This window comes from Cervus elaphus, chromosome 24, assembly GCF_910594005.1.
Source record: "Cervus elaphus chromosome 24, mCerEla1.1, whole genome shotgun sequence".
NCBI classification, from domain to species: domain Eukaryota; kingdom Metazoa; phylum Chordata; class Mammalia; order Artiodactyla; family Cervidae; genus Cervus; species Cervus elaphus.
The window spans coordinates 14,609,609-14,623,458 of record NC_057838.1 but is presented as its reverse complement, the minus strand read 5'-3'; the positions used below and the strand labels follow the sequence as shown (position 1 = coordinate 14,623,458).

Genomic DNA, 13,850 nt, shown 5'->3' with positions numbered 1-13,850 from the left:
CCTGTATAACTTTCTTAAACTATGAAAAAGTGTTAGTCGTTCAGTCATGTCCAACTCTCGGTGACCTCATGGACTATAACCCACCAGGCTCCTCTGTCCATAGTTCATAGAATTCTCCAGGTAAGAACACTGGAGTGGGTTGCCATTTCCTTCTCCAGGGGATCTTCCTGACCCAGGGATTGAACCCTGGTTTCCTGCAGTGCAGGCAGATTCTTTACCGTCTGAGCCACCAGGGAAGCCCCATAGCTTTCTTAAAAACACCTACCTAGATCTATCTTAAATTCCAGTTATTCGTGTGTCTACCTTATACTTGCCTGCAGCTCAGTGAAGTCACCCTCTGTCATCTATATATTTGTGTCTCCTTCAGAGCCTGACTTGGGGATCTTACTAACAGGAATGGAAAAGAAAATGCTGAAAAAAATATGTGATTTTAAAATGTTATTTTTATGTGTATAAAATGTCCATCATAATGAGTGGCAATGCATACAGTATTCTGTTCTTTAACTGCAGCTCTTCTAAAGTGAATAGCAATCATGGGAATTCAAATTAGTAGGTGGCCATAGAACTATTTTAATTGAGTTATAAGTATACCTTCATTCTTAATTTGAACAAGGGTGTGTGGTTTCCAGATTCCCTTCACACAGATTAAGGAAAGCTTGATCCTTGACCCAGGAGGTCTCCAGCCCCTGAGCCTTTTCCTCAGCTGCTCACGCAGCTCCAGGGTAGAACATGATCATCACCTCATACATACTCATGTACTCACTGCCAGGCGCATTCCAGAGCTGGAATGATGGCTAATATTTATATTTCAAATAGCTTCCTTGTGTGCACAGTAGAGAAGGCGAGAGGAGTCAGTGTAGCGTTAAACAGGTAGAGACACCTGAAACCCTTCATCCCAAGATAAACGTCAGTGTGAGTAACCCGAGAGCATGGGCTGTTAGTGGAGCTCCAAACCAGTTCCTTTCACAGCTCCAGCCTCCCAGCATCCTCTCTCTTTCTTAAGTTAGCACTTTTCAGAAGTTTTATGCAGTGCCTTCTTATTGGAAATTGGTGCGTGAGTGCTAAGTCGCTTCAGTCGTTGTCTTGACTCTTTGCGATCCTGTGGACTGTAGCCTCCACAGGCTCCTCTGTCCATGGGATTCTCCAGGCAGGAGTACTGGAGTGGGTTGCCATGCCTTCCTCCTGGGGATCCTCCTGATCCAGAGATAGAAGCCGAGTCTCTTATGTCTCCTGTATTGACAGGTGGGTTCTTTACCACTGAGCCACATGGGAAGCCCTGAAAGATCTGTATCAGGTCTGTATTTTGCAATGATTATCCTTAGATTTGTTCAGGGTATGAGTTTAATAAATCATTAGCCACATCATCTGAAGGAGAAGCCCTGTTGTCTACTCTGCTAGGGCAATGCTGCTCAGATTTTATCAGGCATGTGAGTTACCTGGGGATCTTGTTGACACTGAGAGTGTCATTTAGTATGTCTGGGCTGAGTAGGAGATTGTGCATTTCTAATCAGCTCCAGACGCTGCTGTTGCTCCTAGTTCATGGACCACACCAGGCAGGGGCCTAGAGGAAAGTCTTGGGATTCGGTGATGCTGGATTTTTATCCAGACTCCGTCATTTAGGCAAAATGGTTCACCTTTCTGGGTTTTAGTGTTCCCATTCTGTAATATGAGGAGGTAAAGGGAGAGATGTCTAACAGCTCTTTGCAGCTCTGACATTTTATGATGACATGGGAGGAAGTAAATAGAGTGAGGACTCGGGCTGCAGATACTTACTTCCTGTTCATCTCAACCCAACTTTCATATCTGTTAATGTGTGCCCATGTGCTAAGTCACTTCAGTTGTGCCTGACTCTCTGTGACCCCATGGACTGTGCCCGCCAGGCTTCTCTGTCCATGGGATTCTGCAGGCAGGAATACTGGAGTGGGCTGATATGCCCTCCTTCAGAGGATCTTCCTGACCCAGGGATCAAACGCATGTCTCCTGCAGCTCCTGCGGGCAGATTCTTTGCGCTGAGCCGCCAGGGAAGCCCATATCTATTAAATAGTTTATCTTAAATCTAGTATGAATGACAAACATTAAAGTTTTCCATATTTATATTAGAATGTGGACCTTCAAAAATAGTTACAAACTCATGACTTAGTAAATCAATTGCATGTAAAATACATCCCCCCCTCCATTTCTCATCTTTCATGTCGGTTCTATTGTTTTATTTTTTCAGGAAATACTTCATAGCTTGGGTGGAATTGAAAACCTAGCTCAGGTAAGATCTCTTTTGTGGTGGCTGGTCTTGCCTTTCCATTTTGTGCTGTGCCTCTGGGCAGAGATCCACAGCGTGTGACAGAGAGGTCTCTTTCAACATAGCTGCCTGCCAAGGAGAAGAGCCTAGGGTCATGAGTGTACAGCATACACACAGAGCAGGGAGGGACTTGAGCCGTTTTTGCCTGGCTGACTGGGCTCACTCTACCCCGCCTGTGAAATGAGAGAGTTTTATAAAAGGTCACCTGTCTTTAGTGAGTGAAGAAAATAAATAGGTGTTGGCTGGCAGGCCCTGGGCCTTAGCAGTGCACACACCAAGCTGGCAGGAGAAAATATTGGCTATGAGGATGTTCATAACTTTTTCACACAATAAAGAATTACTGTGCTCACGAAAATATTGGAATGATCTTCATGTATTTTTCTGCTTTGCCAACTACTGAGGGAAGGTAAGGAGCTGAATAAATATGCTGAGTCAGCCCAATGTTTGAGCTTATTAATACAATCAAGCAAAATTTCTAGGTATAGAAATAGTTGAAACAGCCCATCCTCCTAAAATCTAGAGCATGTATGCAAAGAATAATTTTCATAATAAACCCATGGCCCTGCAAATTCATTCTAAATTATTAATGGATGATTAATTTTAATGGCAATTTAATTGTAAACCTATTTTATTGTTTTTATTCTTGGGAAATAGATAATATCTAGTTTTTATTTTGAAGAAATTTTTTTAATTGGCTAGAGGTTTAGCTCATTTAATGAAATAATCCTTTATAAGATTATATTGTAAAGGATCTTTCTATCCATTTTACTTCCATTAAAATGTCAGAAATATTTGTATTTCTCTGAACTGATTTCTTATTACTATCAGTTTTTATAATTTTACAAACAGTGAGGGATTTTCAGATTATCCCATACATTTCATTCTGATTATTGCTATCTACTTGTATGCTGGTTAGATGTAATTTAGGATATAAAACATAAGGTCAGTAAAATATATGCAGTGTGTTATAAAACTTCTAATGAAAAGATACATTGAAGAATTAAAATGGTATGTACTGTATATTATATATCATGCATCTTATTTGTATCTTCTATTTGGAGGCTAAATTGCAGCACAGATTTATTGAGTTATGAGTCATCTTGGGACTTTTGAGAGTTTAAGCAGTCTTTCCAGGTCCCTCCCTCCACTTCTGGCACCCCAGCGAAGCTGAGAACCCAGGAACCCATCGTCTTCTGCACTTGCGTGAAGCAGGCGCAGGGGCACCGAGCGTTGTTTGGTGACCCTGTGGCGCCATCTACAGCTCATTTTCAGAAGTACACAACCTTGCACTCCCGCTGTGTGCTCTCGGAGTCCTCTCTGCTCACCTGTTGTCTGGTCCCCCCGCAGTACATGGAGATCGTGGCGCATGGGTACCTCGGCTACGGGGAGGCGCAGCACAGCGTGGACAAGCTGGTCAACATGACGTGTGAGCGCGGCCCCGGGGGGCAGCGGAGGGAAGGGGGGACGCTTTGAACACTCAGGAGGGTCCCCACACAGCTGTGGGCTTGAGAGACCATGCCAACTCTTATGCTCAGTGGCAAAATGTACCCAGAGGGGAGATTTTAGATCATGATTCTTATCTTGAAAAGCCCAATTTCATGTTCAAAGAGTTTCATTGAGCACAAGCTTAGGTTTATTTAGCGTGTGAGAGACTTCTATAAAAGTAAGTGAAATGAAAGTCGCTCAGTCCTGCCCAACTCTTTGCGACCTCATGGACTAGAAAGTCCATGGAATTCTCCAGGCCAAAATACTGGAGTGGGTAGCCTTTCCCTTCTCCAGGGTATCTTCCCAACCCAGGGATCGAACTCAGGTCTCCGGCATTGCAGGCAGACCAGCTGAGCCACAAGGGAAGCCTATAAAAGCAACTTTTGGTAAAAATATTTTTTGCGTGCATGGTACGTCGCTTTAGTCCTGCCCAACTCTTTGTGACCCTGTGGACTGTAGGCTGCCAGGCCCCTCTGTCGATGGGATTCTCCAGGCAAGAATACTGGAGTGGGTTGCGGTGCCCTTCTCCAGGGGATCTTCCCAACCCAGGGATCAAACCCCTGTTTCTTAGGTCTCCTGCATTGGCAGGTGGTTGTTTTTTTTTTTTTTTTTTTTTTTAACATCTAGTACCACCTGAGAAGCCTGAGCACTCCCCCGTTTTAAGCTTCAAATCCCTCATCAAAGTATCTCATTTCTTTATAGATATTTTTCAAAAACTTGCTGCTGTCAGAGACCAAAGAGAATGGGTCACCACAAGTGGAGCTCACAAGGTGAGTGGTCCCAGAAGGAGTCCCTGCTCCACCCCACCTGTAATTATAATTCGAAAACTTGCTGACCTAGCCTAAAACTGCCAATCTCTGCTAACCCACCTAAAGAGTAAATTCAGAAATAGCAAGTAGAGGTTTTCTGAAACTTCTTTCTTTTTTTCTATGCTCTTTAATTCTTTATTGCTTAATCAACTAATTTGATTGCCTAATTTAAATGTTGCTATACATCAACTGACCCCAGGTGTGTACTTACAAATAAATAAATATTAGTTTGGCACATGAAGTTATGTTAGTTTGAACCATGGGAAATTACCATGGTCTGTAGGTAAGTTTCATGTGGTTTAACCTCAAAATAAGATGGTTTAGTATTACCAACCTGTGAGTCAAATACATATTTCAAGATGAGTGAATGCAGGCTTAATCAAAACAGACTACATTTATATTTATAGCAAAACCATTTAGATGGTAGCTGCCTAGAGCTAGGTTTCAATAGTTTGTGAGTTTCTGTGTCCCAGGAAGCCACTATCCAGCAAGTATTAGAGGAGAGTTGTTTAAAATGTGTTAGCACATGCTACTCATTTTATGGAGTTTGATTCTTAGTGATATACAGGTTAGCATTTTTTATTTCGATAGCTATATATTTCACTAATATCAGTTAGAATTTGAAGAACATTTTTGAGTAACATTAAGTTAGTGTTAAGGGTGCTTGTTACAAAAATTGTGAAATGATATGTCAGTGACTGGAGTCTGGGAAACATTGTGTTGGAAGACAGAAAGGAGAGACTTCTCTGGTGGTCCCATGGTTAGGATTCTGCACTTTCACGGCAGGGGCTGCAGGTTCAATCACTATTCAGGGAACTAAGATCCCATATGCCATGCACCTTGGGGGGAAAAATAGAAAAAAAAAAGACAGAAAGGAAAAAGTGAGAGGAAAAAAAGAGGAAGGGATCTGAGAAACAAAGATAATGCTAGTGCATGAGGTCATTAAGGGGAAAATTCACATAGTGGAAACCCAAAATCAGCCTAGCAGTTGTACAGGTTGCAGCTCTGGCCTGAAGTATGTCTGGGGGTACACTCTGGGGGACTCTGAAAATGTAGAGAGAAGATACATAAATCTGCAGTGATAGGAATCCTGAGAAGGTGACTGTGAGATACAGGTGACTCCCAGCTCAGTGATGTTACTTAGCATCAGTAAGAAATTTGAGAGGCAAATGGGGTGTCTGATAGTGTTAACATATTTTCCTTAGTTTGGGGAAAAAAAGACAGTCTTCAACATTTTGTTGAAAAAATACTTCCATAATTTGGAAAGTGCCTGCACAATGGCAATGCCCGAGTCAGGATGAGTTCTCATCCTGAGTGATGGGTGGCACCAGCGGACAGAGCAGAGAGCATGGACCTGGAAGTACAAGACCACGTACTTGGGTCCCCTTGGTTCTTTCCTTTGGTGGGGAATGCTTACGAGGAGCTCATCCAAAGAGGGGTGGACGCCTGCCGCGGAAAGAACTGAGAATCGTGCATGTTTAGCAAACCTTCTGTTTTGAGGTTAAGTATCTATAATCTTTAGAAGGAAACATACTGTTCAAGAAGCTTGTAGTACGTTTATATAATTAAACTTTATTTTATTCCATTTCCCAGACATTAGTAAATTTACTCAGTGCCCGAGATACGAATGTTCTGTTGGGCGCCCTTCTGGCTCTTGCTAGTTTAGCTGAAAGGTGAGTGCATTTTTAAAAGTTCTGCTGCTATAGCAACTCAGATGGGAGAAATGCAAAATTTATTTTGCTACCTACTTAGTTAAGATTTGTGAATAAAAACATGAAATACCGTCAATATTTTGAAGAGGATTGGGGTGGAAATGCATCATTTTAGAATTTAAGTTGGAACAGCAAAGCAGTTAAAAATTTTTTTCTGACCAGAAATATTTACCTAGTCTTTTCATTTAACCCTCACTTATTTCTACTCTAAAATTGCACATTTCTTTGACAGTTGAATCTCCCTGACTGTCTTTCTTCATTCTGTCCTCTATATTTAAGACTTTTAAGTATTTTTGCCCTTTAAGAAATTCTAGGTAACCCTTTCAGAGGTTATGATTATTTTCAAGAAAAACTTAAATATGTTTAAATATCTTTTTATGCCAATCAGTGGATCACTGTTTTGTTTTTTCCAACTTTCAGTTCAGTTCAGTTCAGCTCAGTTGTGTCCAGCTCTTTGCGACCCCATGAATTGCAGCATGCCAGGCCTCCCTGTCCATCACCAACTCCTGGAGTTTACTCAAACTCATGTCCATAGAGTTGGTGATGCCATCCAGCCATCTCATCCTCTGTCGTCCCCTTCTCCTCCTGCCCCCAATCCCTCCCAGCATCAGGGTCTTTTCCAATAAGTCAACTCTTCGCATCAGGTGGCCAAAGTACTGGAGTTTCAGCTTCAACATCAGTCCTTCCAACGAACACCCAGGACGGATCTCCTTTAGGATGGACTGGTTGAATCTCTTTGCAGTCCAAGGGACTCTCAAGAGTCTTATCCAACACCACAGTTCAAAAGCATCAGTTCTTCGGCGCTCAGCTTTCTTCACAGTCCACCTCTCACATCTATACATGACCACCGGAAAAACCATAGTCTTGACTAGACGGACCTTTGTTGGCAAAGTAATGTCTCTGTTTTTTAATATACTATCTAGGTTGGTCACAACTTTCCTTCCAAGGAGTAAGCATCTTTTAATTTCATGGCTGCAGTCACCATCTGCAGTGATTTTGGAGCCCAAAAAAATAAAGTCTGACACGGTTTCCACTGTTTCCAACTTTATTGAGGAATAATTATAAATGTAATTTTATGTATTTCAAGTGTATAATGTAAAGATTTGATACACATGTACACTGTGGGGTGATTACCAAGATCAAGGTAATTAACACCTCTTCGCCTCTCTTTTTGGTTCTGTGATAAGAACACGTAAAATCTTCTCTCAGCAACTTTCACGAGCATGACCCTGTGTTACCAACTGCAGTTGCCGAGTATGTGGATCTTTAGTGGACAGTCTTCTCACACCTGAAAGTGTGTGCACTTTAACCCGCATCTCCCTGTTCCCGCTGCTCCCAGCCCCTAGCAAGCACCTGCTCTTCTGTTCTCTGTCTCTATGTAGTCAGTTTTGCTGGTTTATTTTCGATTTCACATGTATGTGATGCCATATGGTAGTTGCCCTTCTCTGTTTGGCTTATTTCATTTAACAGAATGTCCTCTAGGTTCATCCACATTATCAAAAATGACAGCATGTTTTTATGGCTGAACGCAAAGAGTCGGACACGACTGAGCGACTGAACTGAACTGAACTGAATATTCAGTTGTGTACACATGATTATATTCAGTTATAACTATGTATAAATATTCAGTCATCACATTTCTCTGTCTATTTCATCTATCGAAGGACCTGTAGCTTGTTTCTGTTTCTTGGATATTGTGAGTAATGCTCCTCACTGCTTTTTAGTGAACACCCTACGAATCCCCCTCTCCAGTGGGAATGGTGTTAATCATCATACTGTTATTGAACAAATTTAAATTTATGACATATGCTTACTGAATACTTACTTACTTATACTTACTTAATACTTCCTGAATGTTGGCGTTTAATGTAGCCCTTCTCTATAGAGCTATATTGCATTTTGCTTCTCCTCCTGGGATAATATGAGGACTAAGATATTAAATATGTGGATGTGGTATCAATAAAAGCCATTTCTCATAGTTACTAATACTTTTCAATTTGTAGTCCAGAGTGTAGGGAGAAGATAAGTGAGCTCAACATTGTAGAAAATCTGCTGATGATTTTGCATGAATATGACTTGCTTTCCAAAAGGTAGGATTGCTAACAGGGGAAAATGGCAGTGTCTTATATTTGATGAAAATGATGGTTGTTATTCTAATTATGCCATGTTACATTGTTAGCTGAATATCAGGAGTCAGCTTGGCATTTATTTTCTATTTAAGTTTACATAAAGTAACAAATAGTAAAGAGGTGTGTCAGTTTATCTCTGGTCCTATCTCACTTCTAGAACTGGTCATATATTCGAAATATATAAATCTATGATTGCATCTTTAATACTTTTGTTTATTACATTTTTTTTTACCTCCTGTCTCCTTAAGGAAAGAAACTCTAAGGTGGCTCTACTTTTAGTAATTTAAGACTGTGTGTTGGATAAATGATTAGATTCCTAAAATCTATTTTGCTTAAGGCAAGTAAAATACACCAAGATAGCTACTGACTGATTTCATGACCAAAAGAATCTGGAGTAAAATGAGTCATTTTCACTTGAACTACATTTTGCCCTAAAAACGTACTATATCCAGATGTCTGTTAGGTTATCAAGTTGCAACCTATGTCATTTGATACTTAGTTGAGTGTCATTTGATACTGAGTTGAATAAATCATAATATTCTAAGGAGGCAAAATAGTTAATAGAAATCCCAGGCAATAAAGCACTGACATTTAACTAATAGTAAATCCCTTGAATTCTTCTTCTGAGCCAGTTTAAACCCTCTTTTACCCACTGTACTGGTTGGCATAGATTTGGTTATCTGAATTCATTTACCTAATAGACCCTGCACAGGTATTGAAAAGCCAAAAATGAACGAGACAGGGTTGCACAATGCAGGGGGGGTCGGACACGCAAGCCATCAATTTCACCCCAGTGTTGTAGTTGGTGTGGTCGGTGAGGCACAGGACGATACCCTGGGGGCAGGGCACCTCCAATTGGAGCAAGAGGTCATTCCAAGTTTCCTAAAAGAAGGAGCAATTGTCCAGGCAGTAAAAGGGACAAGTGAACAGAATATGCTCCCCCTGGAGGCGAGCAGTGATGTGCAAGAGATGAGCGTGTGTGGGTGGGTGGGTACAGCTGCAGCAGAGTGCGGGAGGGGGTGCCAGGAAACTAGTCAAACAGATGGTGATAAGTTAGAAATAGAGTTCACTTCGGCCAGCTCTCTACAGGCCAGGCCCTGCTCTAAGCACTTCTCTGTGTTGACTTGTTGAATCTGAACAATAACTCTTCCCATATTTTACAGATAAGACACCTTTAACCAGGTCATTGACGGGCTGTTTGTGCTAAATAGTGTGGTTTTTATCATGAACATCATGGAAACTCACAGAGAGATTTTAAGCATGATAGCATGGATTTTGTGGGAACAGTTCTGATTTTAGTGTGTGGGGTATGGAATTCAGCCACACAATGAGATTCACTTAGAAAGAAGAGGGAAGGTGTGGTGTAGGAAGTTTGAGAAGGTGAAGAATGCAGTCTACCAAAGCACATATGTTCTGAATGTCAGAGCATAGACATTTGGGAGGGAGAGGAGCTGTGGAAAATTAGCTCGGGTAAAGGAATTGTGGGGGCTTCCCAGGTGGCACTAGTGGTAAAGAACCCATCTGCCAATGCAGGAGACATAAGACATGCAGGTTCAATCCCTGGGTTAGGAAGATCCCCTGGAGGAAGGCATGGCAACCCACTCCAGTATGCTTGCCTCCAGTATTCATGGAGAATCCCATTGACACCATCCCAGGAGAGTGTTCAGAGTGTGAGCCTGGGGGATAGGATGCTTCTCTGAAATGTCTGTCCTCATATGTTTCAGAGCTTAGTTGAACCTTATGTCTTATCCATCATTATCTTTTATTTTTCAGATGTTCACTGAGTGCTTTGCATTTAATTTCCCTGGATCATAGTGTTTTTTTGCCATCATATATTAATGTCTCATTTTTTTAAAAAAAAGATTTATTTATTTGGTTGCATTAGGTCTTAGTTGTGGCATGCAGGCTGAGGTGCCCTGAGCATGTGGGACCTTAGTTTCCTGACTAGGGATTGAATCCATGCCCTCCGCATTGGAGGGTGGATTCTTAACCACTGGACCACGAGGGAAGTCCCTAATGTCTCATTTTTACAATCACAGAATAAGTTTCTGAAGACTAAGATAGAGCTTTTATATTTCTTTGGTCTTGGGCACAGTGCAGGTCCCACTGTATGTACTTGATGCCTATTTGCTGGTTAGTAGGTTTTTAGCCAGACTAATGGGGATACCGTTCTGACTTAGAATGTGGTTACAAAACCACGACCTGCAGGTGAAATTTGGCCCCCTGCCTGTTTTTGTAAATAAAGGTTTATCGGCACACAGCTGTGCCTGTTGGTTTTTGTGTGTTGCCTGTGGCTGCCCTTGCACGTGTGAGTGTGACTGGGTAGTCGTGACAGAGACTGTAAGGCCTACAGAGCTACAAATACTTAGCGGTGGTCCAGCCCTTACAGAAACGTGTGCAGACCGGGATGTGGAGCGTCTGAGCGCCACAGTCTGTGCGAGTGAGCAGCTCAGTGTGAACCAAGCCAGGCCGGTCCGCCTGAGCTGAGTGCATGCCCCCACCTCCCCCCTGCCCCCCTCCCTGCCCCCCCACCTCCTCCCCGACCCCCCCCCCCCCCCCCGACCCCTCGTCCAGGCTGACAGCCGAGCTGCTGCGCCTGCTCTGTGCCGAGCGCCAGGTGAGAGAGCAGGTGAAGCTCTACGAGGGGGTCCCTGTCCTGCTCAGCCTGCTGCACTCAGACCACCTGAAGCTGCTATGGAGTGTCGTCTGGATTCTGGTGCAAATTTGCGAGGACCCAGAGACCAGCGTGGAAATCCGCATTTGGGGTGGCATCAAGCAACTTCTTCATATTTTACGAGGGTGAGTCAGGGTGGACTTCCACCTGTGTCACCCTGGTTGATGAAGGCTGGGGTCTCAGCCGCTTCAAGGCAGGGTGGGCACATGCTCGGCTAGCTCCCCTGCTCTTTGGTGATTCCTCTTCTGCAGAGTCATTTTTACTTGTTGTAAACAGGCTCTTTGTTAATGTTGGGAACATTTGTCTTTTTGGCTTCTTGGTGGGGTGCGGGGTTGGGGGGAGCCCTGACACGTTTATCTTTACATCACCAGCCTCCAGGCTAGTGCCAGGGGTAAAGAAGGCCTTCACTCTGCAAATGTGGGCTGAATAGAAACCCACAGAAAACATTTGTCTGGCTACCCTTCTTGAATCAGTATATGCATATTATAATCCCAACAAGTACACTAGTTACTACTGTTTTACTAAAATGTCTGTGTGCATATAGGTCACTCATCTATAAAGAGAAGGCAAAGCCTGCTTGACTGGAGCAGGTGTATAATCCTTAGCTGAAACAGGAGGAAATACTGTCTATGAAATGATTCCATGTTACCGATCCTGGTCCAGTTGCTCGTCTCTTCTCTCTAATCTCCATGGCAGTGCTCTGAGCTGTGTGAACACCTTGCTGTCTCTCTTTTAAAAACAGAATTCAGTGAGGTTCAGGGCCATGAATCTGGGGAAGGAATAGTTTGTTGAAAGAGTTGTAAACTGAAATTCTCTTGAAGTATGTTGCAAAAATTATAACAGTAACAACAGATAGTAGATATTATGTGTATTACATATTCTGAAGTATTGAATAACAACATCTATTGGTACCATCAGTGGGGAGGGTTCTATTACCTAAAATTATTGTAAAGTATAATTCAGTCCCTCTAGATGCTGAATTAAAGGTGAAAAGGATTAAATCTGCCTAGAAAAAGATCACACTTATCTGTAGTATGTAAATAAAGCTCATTCTAATAAAAGAGTAACATCAATTTTAATATAACATGCTATCACATCAACTTCATTCAGACTTTGTGCTTATTGTGCCTTGTAACTTGATATTGTGGAGCTGTGTGTCATCACTTCCATTTTGTGAGGAAACTTTCCAAAGTGTAAGAACAGACTAGAGATCTGAGCAGTAGCTTTCCTAACAATTTCTGTCCTTGCCAAAACCAAGGAAAAGATGTGTAGACTGTTGACAACCTTCTTGTTTTCATGAATATCACACAAAAATCTCAAATACTTTAAAGTTTAAATTATAAATCTTTGATTAGCATTGTGGCATAATGGGTTAGCCTAATAGTCAAAATAACTCTGCTTGCAGATGTTTTTTCCCACTTGAGTTTGTAGGATGATGATGTTGATGGTGGTGGTGGTGATAATTTTTGTTCCATGATAGTTATTACAGTGGCTGTAGGGAGCCCTCTTGGAGAGCAGCTATTTTCTTGATGATAAAATTAAATTATATAATAAGCAATATTTCAAGGACAATGCCTACACAGAACTGAGTTTAATATAAGGCACTAGTTTTCCTATTTTGTTCAAGCCATAACTATTCTTGATAGAAAAGAGTTCTTTTACATCTAAAAAAAGTAATTTTCCCAGTCCACTTCCGTGGTACAGTGTTAGAAATCTCTTCCCTGGAAAGATGATATATGTCAACACTTATTCTATGTTAAACATTGCTCAGTGCTCTGGGAGAATTATGACCCCAGCTGGGTAAACAGTATCCTTTCAGAGCTTGGCTGCCTGGAGCTGGTACAAGGCTGCCAGGTTGTCTACTGGCTGGAGTATGAACAGGCTGTGTTGTCAGGGTGGCATCCAGGAGATCTAGTCATGCCCATTCACGCGCAGTCCCAAACTCAGAGGCAGTAGCTAAAAGGCTCCATGCTCTGGATCAGGCAGAGTGAACCCTGACATCCAAGTTTGATCATAACTGAAGTCACTAATGGTGATTACCCCTAGACCCGGCTGCATGCTCTTCCCTGTGCTCCCCAAAGGAAGGGCAGAGGGCCTGGTGATGCAGGAGGGAGGCCGGGGGACTCCATCCATGCTACATTTGGGCATACAGAAATCTAGGTACAGCTGCAGTCATGACAAACAAATACAAAAACAAACAAAAAACAACTCAGGGCAATCATGTAAAACAAAAGGCAACAAAGCAGATAAAGACAGATAAATAATCTCTTGTGGAGATGTTACACCAAGTAAACAGAGAATCAAATGCTTTATTTTGTCAAACGCTGAACAGACCATGAAGTTTCTAAAATGAAATTGAAGGTGAGATGATAGAACAGCACAGAGGAGAGCAGGATGACTGTGGAGCTGGGAAAGATGAGAACTGAACAACATGCCCAAACCCAGTACCAGGAAGAACGTGGAGTCAGTGAAGGGAAGGGCATGCCTGATGACATTACACACAGCACAAGGGAAGCGGAGGAGGGAACCAGGGAAAGGAAGTGTACCGGCAGAGCATGTGGGTAATTGACACCCCTAAGGCAAGGGAAATTTTGCAAAGCCTCAATGATCTAATAAAAGAGAACTTCCCTAAGATAAAAGAAGGCTGAAATTTAATGGAAAAAGATAAAACCCAGAATGATGAAGACCGAGATGTATTCAAGTAAATGGCAGAGGAAAAGAGTTCAAAACAGAGGCGGCTGAATG

At 42.2% G+C, this 13,850-nt stretch overlaps 1 protein-coding gene across 2 annotated transcripts in view; it reads left to right on the top strand.

Annotated features, from left to right (window-relative positions):
* The window catches only part of NEK10 (NIMA related kinase 10), a 292,923-nt gene that overhangs the window by 69,446 nt on the left and 209,627 nt on the right, over positions 1–13,850 (top strand). For both annotated transcript variants that reach the window (XM_043886665.1, XM_043886664.1), the window contains 6 exons: positions 2,219–2,260; positions 3,644–3,722; positions 4,484–4,551; positions 6,184–6,263; positions 8,306–8,392; positions 11,006–11,230. In XM_043886665.1, the coding sequence (XP_043742600.1) occupies positions 2,219–2,260; positions 3,644–3,722; positions 4,484–4,551; positions 6,184–6,263; positions 8,306–8,392; positions 11,006–11,230 (581 nt within the window). The remainder of the gene's footprint in view (positions 1–2,218; positions 2,261–3,643; positions 3,723–4,483; positions 4,552–6,183; positions 6,264–8,305; positions 8,393–11,005; positions 11,231–13,850) is intronic.